This window comes from Gastrolobium bilobum, unplaced genomic scaffold (genome assembly GCF_033153095.1).
Source record: "Gastrolobium bilobum isolate Gb01-03AN ecotype WA unplaced genomic scaffold, APGP_CSIRO_Gbil_v1 utg5903, whole genome shotgun sequence".
Lineage (NCBI taxonomy): Eukaryota > Viridiplantae > Streptophyta > Magnoliopsida > Fabales > Fabaceae > Gastrolobium > Gastrolobium bilobum.
In genome coordinates this window covers 317,912-340,850 of record NW_026899498.1, presented here as the reverse complement: position 1 = coordinate 340,850, position 22,939 = coordinate 317,912, and the positions used below count along the sequence as shown (strand labels likewise).

Below are 22,939 nucleotides of genomic sequence, written 5' to 3'. Positions count from 1 at the left end.
TTCAACCTCGCAAGTCTCAACCTATCATACCATCACTGAGGCGTGGGTAGATTCTTTTGAGGCATGCCCTACCTAACTCTTGCTGAATTTTCAACATAAAGTCCAATGCGTATCATCATTAGCTGTACATCCAGATCAGTAAGCCAAATCAGAGATCATAAGCAGCCCAATGAGTCAAATGTTTGAATACTTGAAGTTAATAAACGTTCATAAACAAAGAAATATAGATTGAATATGTAATTTGTAATAATTATTAAGCATTTTATTTCCTATATGATATTGATCAATGGATTTTGTTGTACAACAATATTTATACGTATGAATTATTCATGTGGACTTATCATTTACCAATTAACACAATTTAACAATGAGACGCACACACACAATTGGTGTAGACTTTTCAATGATGTGTTGTTTTTATGACATTGCTTCTGTTCTTCTGATGAGAAAACAGTCTCACCAAATTTATGGTAGTGTTGTATTACTTCAAGCAAATGAGTTGAATTTCAGTACTGTACTATCTAATTATGACCATTTTTTATTGTTTAAAAATATTACATTTATCTACGAAGCTTCAATGAAATTCATCTTCTTTTTTGTGTTTACAGACTCTGGTTGAGAGTGGCATTGTTGATCAGTTGCGGCTTACTGAACTAATATTAAGTGATGTAAGCTGAAATCATATCCAGAAGTAGTATATATGCTTATGATGTCTTTATAGAGTAGATTGGTGACCTTCATTCTGCATGATTTGGTGATCTATCATTATAGCTATAGATCATCCTCAAGCCGTTCCTTATTGGTAATTTTTTGTATAAGCAATTTCAATAACTTTAACTTTGTTCTTGGTGTAGTTTAGCATTCTGTACTGTTGTGTAGGATAGACCTAGGAATTTCTGGTCCCAAAACATATAAACATATTTATTCTATGGTCTTGAAATTGAGGACATTAGATGGCCTTTCGTTAACTTTTCACAGTCATATGTAAGTAAGGAATCCGAGATCAAAAGGATAAGATGGTCTAATTCATGTATACTTTCTCATTCATGCTATATTTTTAGATATTTGTTTCACAAATTGTTAACTTTTGTTATCTTAAGATAAATTTTGATGAAGTTTTTACCATGTATAATATAAAATTTGAGGTATGCTTGTTTTAGGATTTTTTTTGGAAGAAAAGCATATTTCCTGATGTGATTGTTGATTAAGTTATCAACGTGCATGGTAATGGAGTTGAGTGTTATGTTTTATTCTTGATGATTATGCCTATATTGTTTGCAAAATAAGAATGGCTATCTAGTGCTTTTTTTTTTGTTCTTTTTATTCGTAAGTTTACGTACCACATCGTTTTTGTATGTTAGAGTGTTTTAGAATCTTTGTAAACTCAATTTTTTCCTCCTTGTATATTTAAATTTTCCTTTTTCATTTATATTTTCAATGCAGCAAGACTTTTTTCGAAAGCTCATGGAAGTATTCAGAGTTTGTGAAGACTTGGAAAATATGGATGGCCTTCACATGATTTTCAAAATAGTCAAAGGCATCAGTCAGTAATCATTTTTATGTCATTTTGATTTGGATCCTTGTATTGACATTTCTTTCTTTCTTCATTTTTGACCTATGTTTGTTCTGCTGCAGTTATGCTCAATAGTACACAAATTTTTGAGAGAATATTCAGTGATGAATTTATGATGGACATTATTGGTGCCCTTGAGTGTAAGTTTTTCTACATAATTTTCTCAGCCAAGTGAAATGTGTTTTCTTGAATCTCGTATGTTATTTCAGATGATCCAGAGGTTCCTCATGTTCATCATCATCGTAAATTCTTGAAGGAGCATGTTATTTTTAAGGAGGTATAATTTTTGATCTGATTATTTATTCTATTTTGGAAGAGAAGCAAAGTGGTAGGTAGTTCTGTAGATATGCATTGAAATTTACATCTTACTTGTAGATTTAACTATTTTCTTTTGTAGGCTATACCTATAAAAGATACAATTGTGTTGTCAAAAATACATCAGACATATAGAGTTGGTTTTTTAAAGGTTTGGTCCTTTGACGCATTTTATTGTTGTCCTTTCTTTTCTTTTTTTTATTATTATTTTTTTATTTTATTCTTACCTTCTTTTTCTGCTTTCAGGATGTTATCTTGGCTAGAGTATTGGATGAGGCTACTGTTGCAAATCTCAATTCCATCATACATGCAAACAATGCCATTGTAAGATTTTGAATTGTATGGAAAGAATACTTTTCTTTGAATATATTGCATTATCTTTAGTTTTGACTGCTCTGTTATTTTTTAGGTTGTTTCTTTATTGAAGGATGATAGCACATTTATCCAGGAGTTGTTTGCTAGGTTAAAATCCCCCACCACCTCTCCTGAGTCAAAGAAAAATATGGCAAGTCTTTTGTTTCTCTTAGCCATGACAATGCTAATTTACTATTTCCAGCATGACATTGTTATTTCATAACTTGACGTTTTCACCTCCTGATGGTATAGCTTATTATGTATGTGCAGTCACATTTGGATGATATTGTACTAAAAGAAGAAATGGAATTCCAGTGAGGTTATGCTAATAAATGGTCCCTGTTGTTCTGTACACTCTCTTTAGGTTATTATTTTATTAATTGTTTCTTGAATGAAGGAGGGTCTGTATATTATTTCTGAATTGAATAAAACTGTACATGGGTTCATTCTAATAGCATATAGACTTAACTAAATATTTGCTTGCCTAAGATGACGACTGATCTCTGATAATAGAACACTTCACAATAATTATAATGATTTACAAAGAATACTGTGGCTTAAAGGATGCGAGACTGATGTGGGACTATTATAACACTCCCCCTCAAGATGCTAAATGGATATTATTATTCCTAGGTTGCTAGTAAAATCCTGAAATTTCTTCGTACAAAGTCCTTTCATTAATACATTTGGCAGCTGGACCCTGAAGCAATCTATGTTGTGGTAATCAGTCCACTATCTAGTTTCTTCTCTGTGCAATGGGTCCACCTCAATATGTTTAGTTCTGTTATGTTGAACTGGATCATGAGTAATGTTAAAGGCCAATTTGCTGTCTCAAAATTACTCGATAGGATTTTCATACTTTATCCCAAGATCATACAGTATAACTTAATCCATAGTAGTTCCCAAATTCCTTGTGCCATGGTTTGCAACTCACCCTCTGCATTTGATCAAGTGAAAACATTTTGTTTCTTGCTCATTCATACTCTATGTAACTGATTTTCCACCCAAGAACGTTCATTAGCGAGAGATTGATCTGTCAGTAACTGATCTTTCATAGTTAGCATCTTCATTGCTTCTGTCCATGCAATATTTATTTATTTTTAAAAAAACTTATATACCTTATTTTCTTCACCAGAAGAATTATATTTGGGTGTCATCTCCATATAAACTTCCTCCTCCAAGTCTCGACGAAGGAAAGTATTTTTAACATTTTATTTTTGTGATTCACATCTATGATGAGCAGCAAGGGAGAGTAAAACTCTTACCATATTCATTTTGGTACTCTTGATAGTCGGTTCCTAATACCATTAGGAAAGTCGGTTTCGTATACCATTAGACCAATATCTCAAGGTATATATCCATTTGTATTCTACTGGGCTTTTTCCTCGTGGTCTTTCAACAACCTTCAATGTTCTATTCTTCTGCAATGCCCTCATTCATTACTTGAATCTAGTTCTTGTCCTTCAATGCCTTTTGAACTGCAATTGGAATCTACTAGAATCAAGTGCTGGAGTAAAAGTTGTGTTATAAGGAAAGCTTAGAGACGAGTCAAATTGAGAATTAGGATATCGAATATAACATTGCTCCTCAAGCTAGAGCATATATGCCACGTTTACCGAGTTTGTTACCCATGTAACTAACGTACCTTAGGAGCTATTAGAGACTTGGTGAAAATATCTGCTGGTTGATCATTTGAATTGACCAATTGTGTGGCAATATCTCTTAATAGGACCTTTTCTCTAGTGAAATAGCAATCTATCTCTATGTATTTGGTCCTCTTATGAAATATTGGATTAGAGGTTATATGCAGTGTAGCTTGACTATCCTAAATGAGGATACAAACTACTATATCCTAATGTCTTGCATAAGGTGAATTTTGGAATGAACTTATCTAACCACATTGAATGCACATGAGATATCGAGATCAATGTTATCAAATAGCAATTCAAACTGTGAATCATTCTGACTAATTTTTGAGTTGTGAATAGTATTGAATCATAAGATTCAAAGACACAGTGAATAATAGCTCTGGATAAAAAAAATGCTCAATGTAATAATTTGAAATTAGGAATTGACGAAATAATTTAACCATAACTCTCACAAAAAATTATAAGTAAATAGAGCAATGATATAACCAAATAAGGTGTATATAGAGGGAGCAAGTGACTATGTAAAGACTTTGTTTTAAAGGAATGAAAAAGAGCGATGGAATAGCCAAATATGATGCATAGATTGAGTGCGTAACTGTGAATCCCCTGCTTTGGAAGAATGAAAGCAGGACAATGGAATAATAAAAAAAGGTTATTAATTCCTTTTCATTCAAGAATTTAAGCTTATTCAACTTTTCATATTCTTTTAGAAGAATTGATGAAGACAAAGCGAAAAGAAAAAATAAAATAATGAATTGTGCAATCTGTATCGGTGATAAGGAATTGCACTTCATGCATATATTGCACTTCATGCATATATTGCACTATTCAAAGCCATCTTGAGTTCATCAGATGATACAAGTCGCTAGCTTGCAAAATTGAATCGAATCTTGAGATCTGAATTGCAAATCATAAAATTCTTAACTATGTTATGCATGAGTAGTTGTTAAGTAGTTTAGTTTTCTAACTAATCTTTTAATCTTTCTTGATCTGAGAGCAACTGCCTTTTATTTGGCAGAAGCTTGGCATTTGGATCCATAGAAGTGTCAAATGGGTTTGCATTTATAAGAATTGTTTCATCGGGAATATTCATTGCATACTTTCTTTTGAAATTACGATACCATCCTTGGATTGTGCCACTTCTATTCCCAAGAAGCATATGAGTTTCCCAAAGTCCTTTGTCTAAAAGTGACATCAAAGATTATGTGTTAATCGAGTGATACCATGGTGATCACTATTTGAATGACCATGTTGTCAAACGTATGCAACCAAATAAATGCACCCTTTGCTTTGTCACAATAAAAGACCTCACTCTGAGTTATAAAATAATTTTTTGAATCCATAAAAAGATTTTGTTGAGACAACAAACTAGTGTAAAAGATTCTTCTTGAGCAACAAATCTAAGATGTTGCTCTATGAAGAAAAACATTGTTGACATCCAGTTGGTAAGGAGGCCGGTGGCAAATAGTGGGTATAGACAAAAACAAGCTAATATAAACCCTTTTCCATCCTCGAGGAGATGTCCTCATAATCTAGGCCAAAAACCTGTTTATACCCTTTCGTCACTAGACATTTCTCAGGACTATAAAGAATCAATTCAACCTAAACGTTAAAGTTATTAGATGAAGGCAGATGAATGATTTTATATTTTTATGTTTTATTTTCTAACACGATTCCCTCACATAAGAGTCTATTGGATTTGAAGGTTAACTAGGGACAGGCCCACCCATCTATGCTAGAAAATTTCACAATATATTTTAGAAGATTATTGGAAGAAAGGGGGTGACAAGCGGAATTCTAGTATTTTTGGTCACCGAAGCTCTAATATTATGTCTAACAACCAACTCTTCCAAAAGCTTAAGCTGTTAGGTGAAGTTTTATATATTATTTTATATATTTCCTTAACAAAGAAAATCAATTTGACCATCAAGGGCGCCCTTTAATTGTGAAGATACATCTACAGTTTGCAACAAACTTCCCTTAAGGAAGAGGAATAGAGTCTTAAGTTTCACTGCTCTAAAGTGCACTCATTTCATCTAACCATAGCTTTTCATTGCCCAAGATGGAATAAAGCACTACTTGCTAGGACTAGATACAAAAGATAAAGAAGAAAGGCAAGAATAATGAGAATGTGATGATAACTCAAAATAACATAGTGCGAGAAGGATTACTAGTAGAACAAAAATCGTTTTTGATGATAACTCAAAATAACATAGTGCGAGAAGGATTACTAGTAGAACAAAAATCATTTTTGAGTGTAGTGGTAAGCTTAATGTAAGGTACTTTAGAGAAAGAGGAGGACAGTGCAGGTGGATGCATCTAACCCTGATAAACATCCAAGAGGTCAGTAGGAGTCGGGTTGTCTTGAACATAGTTGACTCTTTTTTGGATTCCCAACTTGTTCATAAACAATCCAAGTAATCATATTCGAGCACTGTCGGACGCATGTAGGGGGCTGCTATGAATGCAGGATAGGGCCACACGCTGGAGGGAGAAAGGCAGCTGCTATGAAGGTGGCTGTTATGAAGCAGAGTCTCCCAGGTTGGGAGCTCTATTAAATACTTGAATGAAAGGAGGACTATATATTATTTATGAATTGATTATAGCTGAACCTGGGTTCATTCTAATATATAGACCTAGCAAAATATTTATTTGCATAAAATAGCTACTTATTCAGGGCGAGCCTTGAAGCAAAAATAAGGTTGCTCCTTGTGATCGGAAGGTCACGGGTTTAAGTTTGAGAAACAGATTTTTTGTAAAATTGTTAAGAGTAAAGCTGTGTACAATTGACTCTCACCCCTTTACTCACAAGCTGGGAAGTCTTATGCATCAGAGTTTGTCCTTTATAAATACTAACTATGGTGAAAGAATATTTTATATTGTAAAGGATGTTGGATTGATGATGTGACCATCACAACACTGGTGATTCTTTTTCTTTATTCTTTTTTATTACCCGAATCAGTTGATTTTGTTTCAAAACTTTTTGTAGATTTCTTATCTCGAGTTGTGTTGTTGTTCAAGATACTAATACTATTATAAACACGAGAACCTCTTTTTCCTTTATTTTCAAACTTCATACTGCATTTGATTTAGAGCTAAACTTGGCTGAATTTAATCGAGGTGCCCTTGTTCTCTAGTTTCCATCTTGGTCACAACCCTACATGTGCCATCCTGTGATACAATATGTTTTTATTAAATTCACCCTTGTAAGCTTAAATGTCTTCTTTAATTGGAAATACTGCAGAATAGTTCATTTTATCTCTCATTTTTGCCTAAGCTTGAAGGGGGCACAAAAGATATTACAAGTTTTTACGAAATGATTGCTTCTGTCCATTGCTTATCACCTTAGAACGAAACCAAACAACGACATATTTGTTCCTTTTTAATCATTTTTTCCCTTTCCAAAAAGAATCATGTCCAATGAGTTGCACTATAAGAGTATAACCTGGTAGTGAAGATGTGTTTGAACAAACAGATTGTGACTAAAATGAATCTTGCCTGCTTGATCTCATTATGTGTTGATATGAATGTAGATTTTTCTGTATGTTGTATTGTTAAACTGATTTAATGTTAATGCCTCCTTTTTGTGACGCTCATGATCAACCTTATTCTTATTTTAAATATAATTTTCCTCTCTATGGATGGACAGGTCCATTTCTTGCATGAATTTTGTAGTTTAAGCAAGAGCTTACAGATGGTACAGCAGCTTCGGCTTTTTAGGTATGTTGCATCTGGAGTGGTACATCTTGACATTCATCGTTATCCTGTCCATGCAGTTTGTCTTCTCCATTTTTAGAGTCAGTCGCTATTGTTTGATTGCATTCTTCGTAATTGTTAAGAATTAATTTGATTGAGCATCCCAAAAACAGGTACTGATTTACTTTATATTTTTTGATACTGCATAGTTGTCATTTTTTAAGAAATAATCATACTTGTTTACAGAAGATTGGTTTTTTTGTAAGTGTACACTTAGTAGTAAGATTTTAATTGGTACAAAAAAGAACTTCCGATTATATTAATCAAAAGCCATGTTTAAGGCCGCATTTTTATACTTCTATTAGTAAGCTCTCACAAAACTTTTTGACATCTAGCACTGAATCACTGATAGTGTGCTATTTTGGGGGGATCTGATTAAATCTCATTTGTTCTTCGATTTGAAATTTCAATGTTTGTAGGGATCTAATGAATGAGGGCATCTTTGACATTGTCACTGATGTCTTGCAAAGTCAAGACAAGAAGTTTGTGCTTACTGGGTATAGCTACACCTTTATTACTTTCATCTGTATAAAATCTTCAGTTTTGACTGTTCTGTTGTTATGTTATAATTGCTAAGAGGAAAATGTGTGCTCGTTGCAGAACAGATATCCTGATTCTATTCTTGAATCAGGATCCTAATCTTCTGCGATCCTATGTTGTTCGGCAGGAAGGAATTACTCTTCTTGGATTGTTGGTAAGTTTTTTTTTTTTTTTTTTTAGCAAATGAAGTTAATGTTCTTTCTAGACGACATGGATCTGCAAAAGAAATAGCTGAAATCAAATAACCTTGGTGTGTTTGTGTATATTTGTGTATATTTTGTGCGCGCGCGTGCGCATTAACTTTAGAAGATGGGGAAATAGAATAAGAGACAATGCAATCTAAGAGAATTCAAGTTTTATGACTAATAATTCTCCTAAAATTATTTATTTATTTATTTATTTATTTGCTAAATTTTAAAAAGGATAACTTGGTCCAGTGGAGTTGGTTTGTAATTAAGCGTTATACCGCCTGAAGTGAAATCCATTGTTATTTTGTTTATGAAAGTTCAATAGAAACTAACTTGAAAGAGTTACATCAATATATTGACCTTTTCAGAGTTCCTCTCAAACTAAATTTAGTACAGTATAGGGAAAACAAACTTTTGCACACAAAAGTTATCCCGAAGAAAATTGTAAAATTACTGGAAATTCCTTTATGTTTCTGTGCTAAGGAAATATGGAATACGAAAATATGGATTCTGAATTTTAAGCATTTTTGTTAAAATAATGTCTGCCATGTACAGGTTAGAGGAATGATAACGGATTTTGGAGATGACATGCATTGCCAGTTTCTTGAGATTCTTCGCAGTCTATTGGACTCGTGCACGTTGTCTGGAGCACAGGTTCCTTTTTGTGCTTTCATTTTTTTGCTTTGTTTTGTAACTGATTTTAACCTGTCCAAAATGCTGCTTGCCTAAAGTATATTTTATTCTACTTTTTTTCTTTTGTAGTTTTAATTTATTTTTGAGAGAAATGTTAACTTTAACTGATAATTTGTTATTGTCAACTTCAATTTAACATTCTGAAATAAGTTGTTTTTGAGCATAATTCATTCTTAATTATGGCCACATTTAGGTTTGTAATGGTAAATTTCTTTGCTGCTCATCATTAATACTAATTTTTCTGTTGGGGAGGGGGAGGTGAGATTCTGATAGATACCCCCCTAAAGAAGGTGTACCTTACATGAGCAGTTGGGGAACATCTTCCCAAGTAAGCATGACTAGCAAAGAAGAGAGGTCTCATGACTAACATCTTACGTGTCATAGGTCTTATGAAGAAGAGAGGGTAAAGAGTGAACGATCATGGAATAATGGGAAGGGAAGTAAGAGTAGGGAGAAAATTAGTGAGGGTGTTGGAAATTATGATAACCTTGTAAATACTATCTTGCTGATTTTTGTATTTTTTTTTTGAATACGTAGTCTAGGCACCGGTGTGTAGTTTAGAAGCACATATCACAAAGTCTCTCATTTCCTCTTAACTTATCATGTTATCTAGAGCTAGATTAGAGGCAACCCTGACGCAGGTGGACCCATTGTCCATTGGTGAGAATTTTTTTTGGAAACTTTGTCTTCCCTCCAATTTCCAGTCTCCACTACCGTGCCTTCATTTTGGCAGCTAGCACAACATTTTCTAGCCACTGTCCGTACATTTTCTAGCCGTTGTCTGCATCTAATCAATGACTTTTACGGCTGAAAACCCTAGGATCCAAAATGGCTTACCCAGTCAGGCCTATCCGTGGAGGTTTCACTCCCAAACTGCTGCCACATGTAAACACTCCTGTTTTGTCACCACTACTGCCACGCATGGCCACACGTGGAGCCCGGATTTGGGCCATGTTGCTCACCGTTTTGTTCAATCCTCGATCTGATTTGATCTATGCTTGCTGTCCCATATCTACCCCACATTGTTTGTTGCTTGTCTAATGTAACATCTGGCCCATGGCTGGATCTGCTCTCTGACGCTCCTAAGGATTGAAGTCTAAGCTCCTTGTTATCAGCAATGATGTTAGGGCCCTCCCTCCACCAAGTTGGATGACAACAACTATGACACATGAGCTTCAAATATTAAACTTTGGCTTAATAGGCAAGACTATGCAGACCACCTTATTGCAATGCTAAAGTCGTGGCTGCTGCTGAGCACCTTTGGTGGACTAAGATTGAGCCCCATCGTACGACATAATAAAATCCACTATTCATCCATCTTTGCAACAGATGTTTTGGGCTCACGTCACTTGCGAGTCTGTCCGGCAGTCAGCCAAGGTCCTTTACACTAATGATAGTCAATGCCATTATGAGGATTGCCGTAACCTTATGAGTGCAATTGCACCTCCGAAGTTTGATGACCCTATTTAAGCATATTTGGGTAAGATTGGCTCTCATGACTTCAATGAGCTCTTGCCCTTTGCGGGGACACCAACATTTGAACTTGAGCTACGGGGTACTTTTTTCGTGTTGTTAGCCCTCTATGGTTTGCCTTCAGAGTATTCTACCAACAATGATCAGGTTTTGGGCTCACATACTATCCCACACTGAACACAACTTGGTCATCCTTGCTTTGGATTCTGTCCAAGTAACCCTCTGAAATGACATGCCTCCTTTTTATATTGATTATTCTTCGCTTGTGTCTGAGAGTTTTGGTCATGGCTGTTAGTCCAACAAACCTCATTCTCAGTGTGACCATTGCCTCAAGTTGTTCATGGCTGCCCTCCTTGCATTGCCAACTTTTCCCTAGTTCTCATGTTAGAACCGCCTACATCAACTGAACACCTGACACTATCCCTCATTCCACTGACTTTCTAAAATGGTTTGAGGAATGCCAGGCTTGTGGATTCTGACAGTGGGATTCTTGGATCTGTTGTCAAAAAAGCAGTTGTCATGGATGACATTTCTTATTTGCAGACTTGGTCTAGTAATTCAACTTAGTGATTGGTTGAGGGAAAATGATGATGCATGAGATTCTAAGCATATTCTTTCAGCCTATAGCTGATGCCTGTGTTGCAAAGAAACAAGAAGTTTCTGAATCAGTTTTTCATTCCTAGAGTTAGCCATTAATGCTACCATGGAATGGAACTTCTGTACAATATCATTTACAATTGATTGCAAGTCTACTGTTAGATTTGAATTTCACGAATTTTACTCAGCTCATGGTAAAGGACAAGCATTTCCATTCAACTAGGTATATGAGAAAGGAGCCTTTGTCTTCGTTTTAAACACAATTAATGTTAAATTTTTCCATGAGTGATGGAGCAATCGAAGGCGTGAGCAGGAAGACAATTAATGACATTTTTGTGTCTGATCTGGGAGGAACCAATGACGTTTTTGTTTTGTTCATCTTTCAAGAACAAATTCCTTCATGGCTAGACTGGACATTTGAAGGAGGATAATCCTCCGTTGGCCATTTGCAATCTGCTCATATGTACTATATGTTTTGCGCACTTGGAAACTGTTATAACTACCAATTCACAATAAAATGGAAAAGGAAATACTAAAATGAATTATTGTTATGAAATATGCTAACACCAGTATACGATTGAAGACACTACAACGGATATTGGAATAAGGGAAATGCTTACAAATCATGTTGCAGTGACTAGATTACATGTAGATGGACAGAAAATTAAAGAAAGAAAAGAGGACACCAAAGTAATGGCCACCCATAAGTATTCGAGAGCTTCTGGCTTCTCTCCCAAATGCCCAAGTCCAGTCCCAAAATGTCCAGATCCCCCAAAAATGATGCCTCTCTTGCTATTTTGTTATGACCCTAGATTATTACAAGGAAAGAATCACAGAAATAAGGGAGAGAGGAGGATGAAAAGGAAAGGAAATGAAGGAAAAAACAATTCTTTATTTGATTAACAACAAAAGAGTACACCGACAAAATTCAAGAGCAAGCTCTTCTCAAGGGGCACTCCCGTTCACATTGATATACTCCTCAGTCAATTCTACAATACAATCTCAAAGATGATTATGGCAGAAAGAATGTTACCCTTATATAGACGAGGGACTAACTACTCCTAACAACCTTACCACCGAACTACAAAGCCTGACTCATATAATATGGGTTGTAACAATGCCGCCCCATTTAAAACAACCCTGTCCTCAAGGTTGAAACTTGAGATATTGAAAATGTCCCTATGTTGTAGTGACATCTCTAAAAAACTTCATAACTCCAGCTTTGGCTTCAGTTTCAAAGTTTCTTTCTTTCTGCTTAAAAGGTTTATGAGTAATGGTAGAAATGTCTTCCCTGTAAGCACTAAACAAGAAAGATGTTCGAGCAACAAAACCATTAGCAAAATCAGTGACCATTATGACACTTTCCGGTTGCTGACTTATCCCAATAATCATTCCAATATTAATAGCTATTAGCCTAAACATAGCTATGGTACGAACATATGCAACAGTGCTAAGCATTTCCATTGTGGCCATCAATGTGTCAAACAACCTACCATCTGGGTGTCTGGTTGTATCTACTAAATGTACTTCAGCATTTCCAAGCCTGTACTGCAGATTTTCGCATACCCCTAATTGAAGATATCCCAAGCGATGATATTACCTTATCATCTTTGAAGAGCTTCAGGTAGAGTGCTTCGTTCAAGCATTTATTTGATCGCTTCGGAATACAGCAGCTGCGTATGCATTGTTGTATCACTGACATTTTTGCAAAATTATTATTGTTAATGCTTCTTTATTCCTTGTGGGGATTGGCAATGCACGCAGATGGAGAACCCAATCTCAAATTCCCAAAGTTACCAAATTGGTAAGTGGGAATTTTGCTCAAACAATCTCCATCAACATCGTACTCATTGAACAAACTGTCATCAATCTCTTGCATCAAAGAACTGCTGTAAACTCTAATTCGGAATCACCACAATACCCATAATAATCAACAAACTCCTGTGTTCCACCACGAACATCACCCAGCTGGTTGGTTACACTATACTCAACCTTAACGGCCTCGATCCTTTGCAAATTGCCAATAGTGGACACTGGGAAGCAATGACTTCTGGGTTGATGACGACACCCCACCTTGCTAAAACCCGAGCCCAACCATTGCGGGTACCTAAACGCAGCAAATTTTCCCCTTACACTCGCTTCTTTCAGCCTATTATTGGGCCTGACCAATGAACCAATAGTTGAGACCCATTTTGATGAATCCGATTTCTACCCTCTCTGCAGCTTTCTTGTCTCGGTCTCTCTCAATTCTTTTATCCTGCCACATCTGCTTCTCTATGATGTACACAACAAGGCCCTCAGGAGCATAGGTCAGTACCTTGTGGAAAGTCAATTGCTTGTTAGATGCCAAATCCGATGGTAATATAGATCTGTACTTGTCAAGATTTGACTTTCTCATACCTAACCCCATGGGCTTTTTACCTACACCATAGTAATCACGAAGACCTGTTCTACAAACATGGAGAGAGAGAACAATGCTTATCACTACAGCTTCATCGAAAATGGGAAGCGAGAACTCCTTGAGTAGCTTGTGACAAACGTCTTGACGAGGTCTAGGACTATCACCGTCTTGGTTTTTTGGCCACGTCCTCATGATATTACTGGTGAGGCTTTGACGAAGAAAATGTGGTATGATATGTGACCCACCTTCTTGATTCTTGAGCCCATCCATTGTTGATGTCCTAACCCCGCAGATTTCTCCTTTACTGGTCTTTCTTTATTTTTTTACTTTTAAATTTGGGTTGGTCCTGATGACCCATTATACAAGAGTAAGGACCCATTTTATAGAATCTCTCTTTGGCTCTTGCTGCTTCTTTCTTCTTTTGAACCCACTCGTCTCTCCTGCAAACCACCTTCCACTCAGGCAGGTCCGGTGGTGGCGGAGACGCAGGAGGATCTCTTTCAGCTTGCTTCTCTATTGCTTTTGTTTCGGTCTTTTCCTCTTGTTCCTTATCTGACTTTTTTGTTCCTTCTTTGTTCGGGGCGCTGTTGTGCAATTTGCAATCAATTAATATTCATACAAATACGCAAGTGCACGTGTCACAAGTAATAAAGGGATGTGTGAGTCCAAGTATCGTTTTCACGGAGATGATTTATAAAGCAATAATTACTCAAGTGAAGAAATTAGAAAAGGAATAATCTTTATGGATGGTTTTGTAAAGTAAAGACAATAAAAGTAAAGAAACAACAAACTAATCTAAGGTATTAAAGTGATGGATGAGATATAGGTCAGGTTCAATTTTTCTGATACAGCAATACTGAAACGATGCTATCTATCAATGCTTAATTAGTAACCGAACACTAAGATATGTTGGGGCTTTTGGCCAACCTAACATATATACCCAATAACTAATCCCCACATCTCTATGGGCAAATTAATTATCGAATTCATTAAGTTCAAGTTCTGAGGCTATGTGGTGTGAATGATCTCTCTATTCACCACTCAATTAAGCTACTTGTCTTTTATCTAATCAATCAAGTTACTTTTCTTTCACCTAATCAATCCAATTAAGTTACTCTTTTCCACCTAATTAACCAAGTTACTGCACTTTTACCTAATTAACTCAATTAATTTACTTTATCTTCACCTATTGACCAACACAATTCAGCAAGGGTCTGGATTCGGAAATCTCTCGGCCCCAACCTCCTCAATGTCATATATGTATCTCTTGACATGCACACATGAATAAGAATAAGCAATCTTGTTGAATAACTAACTAAACATTCATAAAACAAAGTAGAGGCATCCATTACAGTGTTATAGCAGAGGTACTCTATCACCTAACCTAAGGAGCAATTTAGCTCATGATGGAATAAAAGAAAACAGAGAAAAAGAAGAAAGAATTCGTGGAAAAATAGAAGAGAAAACTAAAACACGCTATTGTAAAACTCTGCCACAGTCTTGCTCCAGCTACGCTCTAGCAGCTCTTCTTCCTCCAAGAATCACTCTCTCTCTAGGTTCTTCTTCTCAGACTTGAACCGTCCACTATCTCTCGATTAGTGTGAAAAAATAACTTTGAACGTGGTGCTTTTCTGATCTCTTTCTTGGTGTCTCTTGTGGATTCTTGAGTGCTTGTATTTATAAGCTTAAATGACTTGGTCCAAGTTTGGGCTTTACTTTGAATATCCAGTGCTGCAGCTCGATCTTCTGGTATGATTTGATAAGAATCCTTGTTAATCTAATCTTCCTTGCTGTTTTGGATGTGGATAAGGCTGTTATCTTTAGCTTTATAAAGAGGTAATCTTCATAACAACCTTATCACATCCTTACCTTGCAAGAATTTCGTGATTCTTTCAAGCTGAATTCAAATCTTCCAGTTATCAACATATCCAGTTTGTTAGAACCCAGAACGCAGGGTATCATTAATTCAATTGGTCCATTGCTATAGCATAGCTGCAACATCTTTTTGCAAAATAAAACACAAAGCCAGTTATCTGTTCCAACATCAAAATCATACCAAAAATCATCAATTTAACATATAATCATCTCAAAACACTTAACATCATATTTATGCACATTAAGCTCAATTAATCATGCTTTAAGATAATTTTATGCCACATATTGCAGCAATTTAACTTTAAAAGCACAAAATTAACTCTCTTTTGGAGAGTTAACAGGCTCCACCAAGCTCTATATTTTCCCCACCAACTCTCATAAAGGCTGACTTCAATGGTAGGAACATTTTTTCTTTTTCGTTAAGAAGCATGTGAGATCTGCCTCTCTTTTTTTCTTCTTCTGTCTCCCCTTTTTTGGCGTCAATTTCTGGGATTGAATCAGTCTTTTCTTGCATCTTCCCCAACAGATCTTCGAACTAATGCATCTTCTTGGTTCCAGAAGATGGGATCTCCTCCTTTTCTGCATCGGCCACCACTTGCATCTTCACCAATGGCTTCACCATCTTGAAATCATGAAACTCACCTTCTTCTATCTCCATGTTTTGCGTACACATTTTTGGCTTGGAAACTACTTGAGTTTCCAACCTATTGGTGTCTCCCTTTGGAGTTCCAACAAAATCATGATTCTTCATTTCGCATATTGGTGTCTCTCTTTTCTTCACCAACCTATCAAGAATCTTTATTATTTTCTGCAACTTTTCATTGAATTCTGAATCGCTGGTCTTCTTCTTGATATGATTTCTAGAATTCTTCAAAGCTCTTCCCATTGCGTTCGTCCCTTCAAAGGTCCTGCAGGTTGGACCAATTGTTACGACCTTAGATTTTTACAAGGAAAGAATCACACAAATAGGGGAGAGAGGAGGATGAAAAGGAAAGGAAATGAAGGAAAAAACAATTCTTTATTTGATTAACAGCAAAGAGTACACTGACAAAATTCAAGAGCAAGCTCTTCTCAAGGGGCACTCCTCTTCACACTGAGATACTCCTCAGTCAATTCTATTATACAATCTCAAAGATGATTATGACTGAAAGAACGTTGCCCTTATTTAGACGAGGGACTAACTACTTCTAACCACCTAACTACAATGCCTGACTCATATAGTATGGGTCGTAACATATTTGATACCAACCTTTGTCAGATGCTCCACATGTGTGACTCTTAACAAACAGATTCCCCCCTAACTAACCTTTGCTGAGTCAGTATATACAATTGAGAGCAGTGATCCCCTACATCTCTTCTTTCATAAGCCCTCACAAACGTATGAGAAACCTTTAGACCTGGATTCATTTGGTTGATTGCATTGTTGAGATGTTGCAGGAATTTTTTATTTGCTGGGGTATGAAATATTCTAATTGAGCATAGAATTGCTATCGTGCAGCTTCATGTTGCAGTTAGAAAGCGGCTGTTTTTTGTGGTGAGAATTGGTGTAGGTGCAGGGGACTCCAAGAGCAGTTCTTAGAGAGTAGGGAGGGAATTAGTGTGAAGGAATTGGTTAGGCCTCTGCTAAGGCTGGGGTTTCCATACTCCGAATTGATTCATTTTTCGTTTTCTGTTTTCTTTCCTGTATGTTCTTATTGTATTCCAAGAATTCTAGAACTCATTTCTGGTATAAGGAGCTAGTCCCCATTTCTCTGTGAGTAAACTTGGTTTCTTCCATGTTCTCACTTTAAATAGCTTTACATTTGGAATCAGCGCATAGTCGCATATGCAGGTTTAAATTTTTGAATGTTTAGTTGTGTTTTATGGATATATCTTTCTTGGACTTGGACAAGCTTGTTAGTTGAAGTTCCATGTAGGATTGAAGTATGTGTTCTTTTGTTTTGCATTTGGAGTCATTGCATTTGAGTTTGTTTGTGCAGGTTTAAATTTTGAATGTTGAGTTGTGTTATAATATATCTGTTAAATTGTTGGAGAAACTTGTCCATTAATGTTTCACGTAAGATGGAAGTCTCATTCTAGGTTTGGTAGATAGTTATTACTGAAGTTATTTTTAGTAACTTTTTAGTTTCATCTGGCAGAGGGACACTATTATTGACATTTTCTACGAGAAGCATCTGGGTCAACTAATGGAAGTGATAACAGCATCATGTCCTTCAGAAAATGTTGCTCATGCGAGAACCAAAACAATAGATCCTGGCCAAGGAGTTCAGTATCAGAGTGGGACAAAGCCAGAGATACTATCAAACATATGTGAATTACTTGCCTTTTGTGTCCTACATCATCCATACAGGATAAAGTATTTCCTGTTTCCCTGCTGTAATGGAGATTGACTTTTTGTTTCTGATCTTGTAATATGTGACGTGGGTCTCTACTGTTTACAGGTGCAACTTTCTCGTAAATAATGTGATTGATAAAATTTTGTTACTGACAAGGAGAAGAGAAAAATACCTAGTTGTTGGTGCTGTCCGGTTTGTTCGGACTATTCTCTCACGTCATGTAAGTTTAAACTTTTGTGCAGATACTGTAATTGTATAATACAGTATCTCAGTTTTGTCAACAGTAGCCGCCATGGCTGAATGAGGTGGTTGGTTAAGGTTTCCACTGGATAAAATTCCCATGGGATGATGGCGTGTTCATCATGGCGGCACCAGGGGATCTGCTATTGGTATGGCCGCTGATGTTGATCATGATGGTCTTTGGCATCTGCCAGAGTGAAAGTGTCCCCCCTTTATATATATAACTATTTTTCCTGACATTCAGTCATGGACTTATAATTTTGGGGGTCATAAGGGTCTTACAGCCTTATCTTGAGTGAAAATAACACATTCCCCAGACATTGCCGAATGAACTTTGATTACTGCTTATTTGTAGTTAAACAGTGGTGTCTTACTGATTTGTTTCATTTTTAGGGTTAGGTAGTATGACTGGTTGTGTTAGTGATTTAAGCTTGAGGATGGTCTGAAGTTTGATGATGAAGCTTATTTTTCTTTATTTCCTCACCCTTCTGAGTGGAATATTGGAAATATTTTGTATGTAAAACCTGGCACTCATTTTATTCTACATCAACTATCAGTTATTTCCTTCCCTTTACTTTGTTATGAACCACATTTTGTTTAGAGTTTTTTGTCTGTCTTAATTTCTTCGTTTCTTGCAAAATCTTATTATCAGTGACTAAGCTGTACCTTTTGTCATTTTGGAGCTCATCGGCCCACTCTTGTTGAAGTGTTGAGCATTTGCCTACTTTCTTTGTAATCATCTGAACAATTTACTTGCATCATGCTAGCACCCACGTTCAATTGTAGTCTAAGGGAATATTTTGTTATCGGTGTAAATACGTATCAGATGTGTGTAGTAAATTATATTTAGAAAGTAACTAGGTATGAGGAATTTTGAACATGGAATCTTTGCAGTTTGAGAGCATCTCTCTCTTGATAATGGTTAAAAGGGAAACTTGGTGCTATGAAGCTTCCATTCTCGGCATTCTGTGTGGGGTCCAGGGAAAGGTCTATAGTTGGCAGCCTTACCTTGCATTTGCAAGAAGCTGATTATATGGATCAATCCTGTGACATCTGGGTCACTTGGCAAAATCATTGTGCCAAGGCTCCCTTTCTCTTGATAAATTTGAAAAATGGGTATAAATTTTTGTTATTAATTTATTCTTAGACTTCTTTAAAGAGGGGATGAAGGTATCAGTTATGCATAGAATAATATTTTGGGCAATTTAGTTTACTTTGTTATTGCTGTTTTGAGTTGTTTATATTGGTAGCTTTTAATGTAAGCTGTTGTCTCAATTTTTTGTCTGACTTCTTGTTCTCGTAGTATTAAGTTTGAAATTAAACCTCATAGGTTAGTTGGCAGAATCTTTTTAATTCGATGAAACTAGTTATCTTACACCATGACTGTGATTCTCTTTTTTATCTCTCCTATATATATAATTGTTTCCTGCAGATTTATGGTGGATTGCTCCTCATATGCAGTGCATCTAACAGTTTGGAGTGTTGCCCTGCAGGATGAGCATCTGATAAATCATTTTGTTAGAAACAACCTTCTCAAGCCAATTGTAGATGCCTTTGTTGCTGATGGCAATCGCTACAATCTGCTCAATTCTGCAGTTCTTGAACTTTTTGAGTATATTCGCAAGGTACCATTCTTTTATATGTATTCATTGTGGATATTAGTTGCCACAAGCAGTTGTGTACTGATAACTTTGTATAATGCAGGAGAATATGAAATTATTGCTGAAATATATAGTTGATTCTTTCTGGGACCAGCTAGTGAAATTTGAGTATTTAGCTTCCGTTCATTCACTGAAAGTAAAATATGAGCAGGTATTTCCCTCTTGTATTTAGCCACTTCTTGTCCAAGCACATAGTTCTTGAGATTACGTGCTTGCTTGCAGTGTTTGGATGATGATGGGACAAAAGCTACTGTAATGTTATCTGACCTTCGAAGACGACTTGATGAGCGTGCTCTGGAGAAAGAAGAGGAAGACTACTTTAATGAGGACAGGTATATATCTTTTTTTATAAGTATGTAGGAAGATTTTATACAACTGGCATGAAGTTTCTTGACTTTTGGTGGTTAATCAGCGATGAGGAGGATACAACCTCTGCATCTATTTCACGTAATCAGAAAGGGCAACAACATCAACCTGTGTTATCCAATGGAGTTACTGTTAGCTACTCACAGTTAAGGTATACTTGTTTTTCTTTATATTTGAGTAGTCCAACTTCCTCATGATCATCTTCTGTTAGTTAATTCATTTGTCTTGATTTTCAGTCCAAGGGCTGGTGGACTAGTTGACTATGATGATGATGAGGATGATGAGGATTACAGGCCACCACCAAGGAAGCGGCCAGAAGCTTCTGAAGAGGATGAAGAGACGATGGAGTATCTCAGGCTGAAAAGAAAATTGCCTCCAAAGGATAAGGATCCGGAGCTTATAAAGAAGCAGAAGTTGTCTAAGAATTCAAAATCAAAAGAGAATGTTTTTAATGCCTTGTGTTCAACTTGGAGCCAGACTGTGCTACCTGGTAAGAAAACTGCAATCAACATTCATACTGGTCCTTTGACAATTGATGGGAGGATGAGCTCAAGTGAAGACAATCAAGAAAAGGAGCCAAATGTTTCTAGAAGCTGCTCTGAGAATAGCAACGCAACAGCTGAAGAGAACTATGTAGAGAAAGAAACGGCTGCATCTAGAAACTTTTCTGATGGACTTGGCACTTCTGATAATGGACAGTTGGGTTGCGAGGAACATCCATTGGTTTCTCCAAAATCCTCTCCAGAGATGGCCGTAAATGGATCTTAAGATTTTAGAACCATATAGGGGAAGGCAAATTGTGCTATTTGACCTATGGATTTGCTGGTGGCAAAGTGGTTGCTGTGCCTATTTGAGACAAAGGAGTTCTTTCTACCGGGGGGTAAGTTCTGAGTATGCATTCTGGGAGGACGTGTGGAAATACTGTACAGTGCCACTGAGAGGCGGCAAGGTATTATACAGCAACTTGGATCTGCTTCTATGCTTCGGTTGGGTATTTCGGGCTTTGAGCATAGTAATTGTTACTTTTGTATAACATTCACCAGCAATAATTCTGTCGTTTTCTTTTCATTCTCCAATTTTTTACCTCTTCCAGCTCCTTTGTCATAATTTCTGCAAGAGGATTCTGGGTTAGTGTTTAGCTTTTTTTTTTTTTTTTTTTGTTATCATTTTTTTACCCTTTTTAAAGTTATATTGACTTCCTCATAGAGGGCGCAAATATGCGCCCTACACAGGTTTTGCTTTTCTATTTTTCCCCCTTTTTTGTAGTGGATGTGATAATAGGGATATGTGCAGTGAGTTTCTAGGGCCAATTTTTCACAGATGTAGTAGGAAAAAAAAAGCATCCGTTGTAAATCTGAATTGAACTATGCATTTGACTTACCGTGCAGTTCTGTCATCGTAACTAGTTACGCTGGTTACTTCATCCCTAGATCTCTCTTTAACTTTGTATTTCGGCTTTACCTATTATGCGGGCTTTCTAAGGTAAAAACTTAGTGTTGATTGCTTGACCTTTAGCAGCTGTTGCGTCCATTATTTGATAGCATTTGTGGGTTTTTTCCGTTTCTTACAGTACAGCTACCTAACTGAAGGGGTAACTTTCACCTTTCTGCCATTTTGTTTTCTTTTGTAATAATAGTGCTTCCCAACACATTTACGTCTCCGATTCTCTTTCTCAGCACATATTGATTGCCATGAAATCTTAAACCATTGGCCGATACCAATAATGCATGCCTGCACAATCTTATGCGACAGGCCCGGAAGTTCTCGCAAGGAACACAAGTTCGGTTACCCTTGAGCCACGGGCAAGGCAGACTTGGAGTTAAGACAATGCATGCAGTGGTTGCTGAAGCTTGGCATGGATGAACATTGCGTATATTAGTCTTTATATGATACAAATTACTATTAAATTTTTGAAATACTGTTAGTCAAATTAATTTTAGAGACTAACAGAAGGTTTTTGATGAAATTATGTGAGAATTTCATAAAGTGTGTTTGGGAGTTTGGAGGGGAAGGAAAAGAAGAGGATTTAAGAGAAATGAAAGGAAAATAAAGGGTATTTTTAGTTTTTTTGGAAGTTAAAAATATAAGAGAAAAAAAGGAATAGTTAATAAGAGGTTTTTTTTATATTTATATATATATATATATATATATATATATATATTTTTTTTTTTTTAATTTAAAAAAATTAATGTAATTATTATATTTTACAAATAAAATAATATTTAATTTTTTTTAAACTTCTAAAAAAATTTATGTAATTTTCGCATTTGAAAAATGATTATTCTTTTAAAAAGTTATTCTCTCTAAAAATTATTTTTCTTTTTAAAATTGCCTATTTCATATCATAACTAATTTAAAATTATTAAAAATTATAAATTATATATATAAGTAAATCACTTATTTTAAAATAATGCAATTGGAAAAAAATAATTTTATCAAATAAATTTAAATAATTTTAAGAATGAGAAAGTCAAATTTTTTGAAAAATAGAATAAGGGCATATAAGTCATTTATTATATGTTCCCTCTTAAACTCTATAAATTGGGGAAACTCTGATTTAAACTTAAAATGTGAGAAGAGTATTTAAGGGTTTTACATAAATTCTCTATTCTCTTCATTTTTAAAACTCATGTGCAAGGGGAAGATATAAGCAACATCTTCTCCTTCTTTTATTTTTCCTCTTAATATTGACTTCCAAACACATGTAGGAAGGGTACAATTGAGCAAATTTGTTTTAATTATATAGTTTTTTTCCCCCGTAAACTATTATCTTTAGCTACTTACGAAATACAAATTATTTATTGGAGTTTTCCCTTTTTTAATAAAATTATATAATTTTCACAATATTTTTGTAACAAAATTTATTTTTTATTTTTCTAAAACAAAAACAACCACTAACATTTTTTTTATATACCTTTATCT

The 22,939-nt window shown here is 35.7% G+C and overlaps 1 protein-coding gene across 3 annotated transcripts in view; it reads left to right on the top strand.

Moving 5' to 3' along the window:
• LOC133290671 (uncharacterized) overlaps window positions 1-21,440 on the top strand; it is a 34,301-nt gene extending 12,861 nt beyond the window's left edge. For 2 of the 3 annotated variants that reach the window (XM_061488797.1, XM_061488796.1), the window contains exons 7-24: window positions 609-668; window positions 1,444-1,543; window positions 1,636-1,713; window positions 1,783-1,850; window positions 1,971-2,039; window positions 2,135-2,212; window positions 2,298-2,393; window positions 7,541-7,611; window positions 8,067-8,144; window positions 8,248-8,341; window positions 8,931-9,029; window positions 17,553-17,770; window positions 17,856-17,970; window positions 19,484-19,615; window positions 19,695-19,802; window positions 19,874-19,983; window positions 20,064-20,168; window positions 20,254-21,440. In XM_061488797.1, the coding sequence (XP_061344781.1) occupies window positions 609-668; window positions 1,444-1,543; window positions 1,636-1,713; window positions 1,783-1,850; window positions 1,971-2,039; window positions 2,135-2,212; window positions 2,298-2,393; window positions 7,541-7,611; window positions 8,067-8,144; window positions 8,248-8,341; window positions 8,931-9,029; window positions 17,553-17,770; window positions 17,856-17,970; window positions 19,484-19,615; window positions 19,695-19,802; window positions 19,874-19,983; window positions 20,064-20,168; window positions 20,254-20,785 (2,211 nt within the window). In that variant the 3' untranslated portion in view covers window positions 20,786-21,440. Of the gene's footprint in view, window positions 1-608; window positions 669-1,443; window positions 1,544-1,635; window positions 1,714-1,782; window positions 1,851-1,970; window positions 2,040-2,134; window positions 2,213-2,297; window positions 2,394-7,540; window positions 7,612-8,066; window positions 8,145-8,247; window positions 8,342-8,930; window positions 9,030-17,552; window positions 17,771-17,855; window positions 17,971-19,483; window positions 19,616-19,694; window positions 19,803-19,846; window positions 19,984-20,063; window positions 20,169-20,253 lie in introns of all 3 variants that reach the window. The other variant, XM_061488795.1, reaches the window with a different exon arrangement.
• Window positions 21,441-22,939: the final 1,499 nt, after the last annotated feature.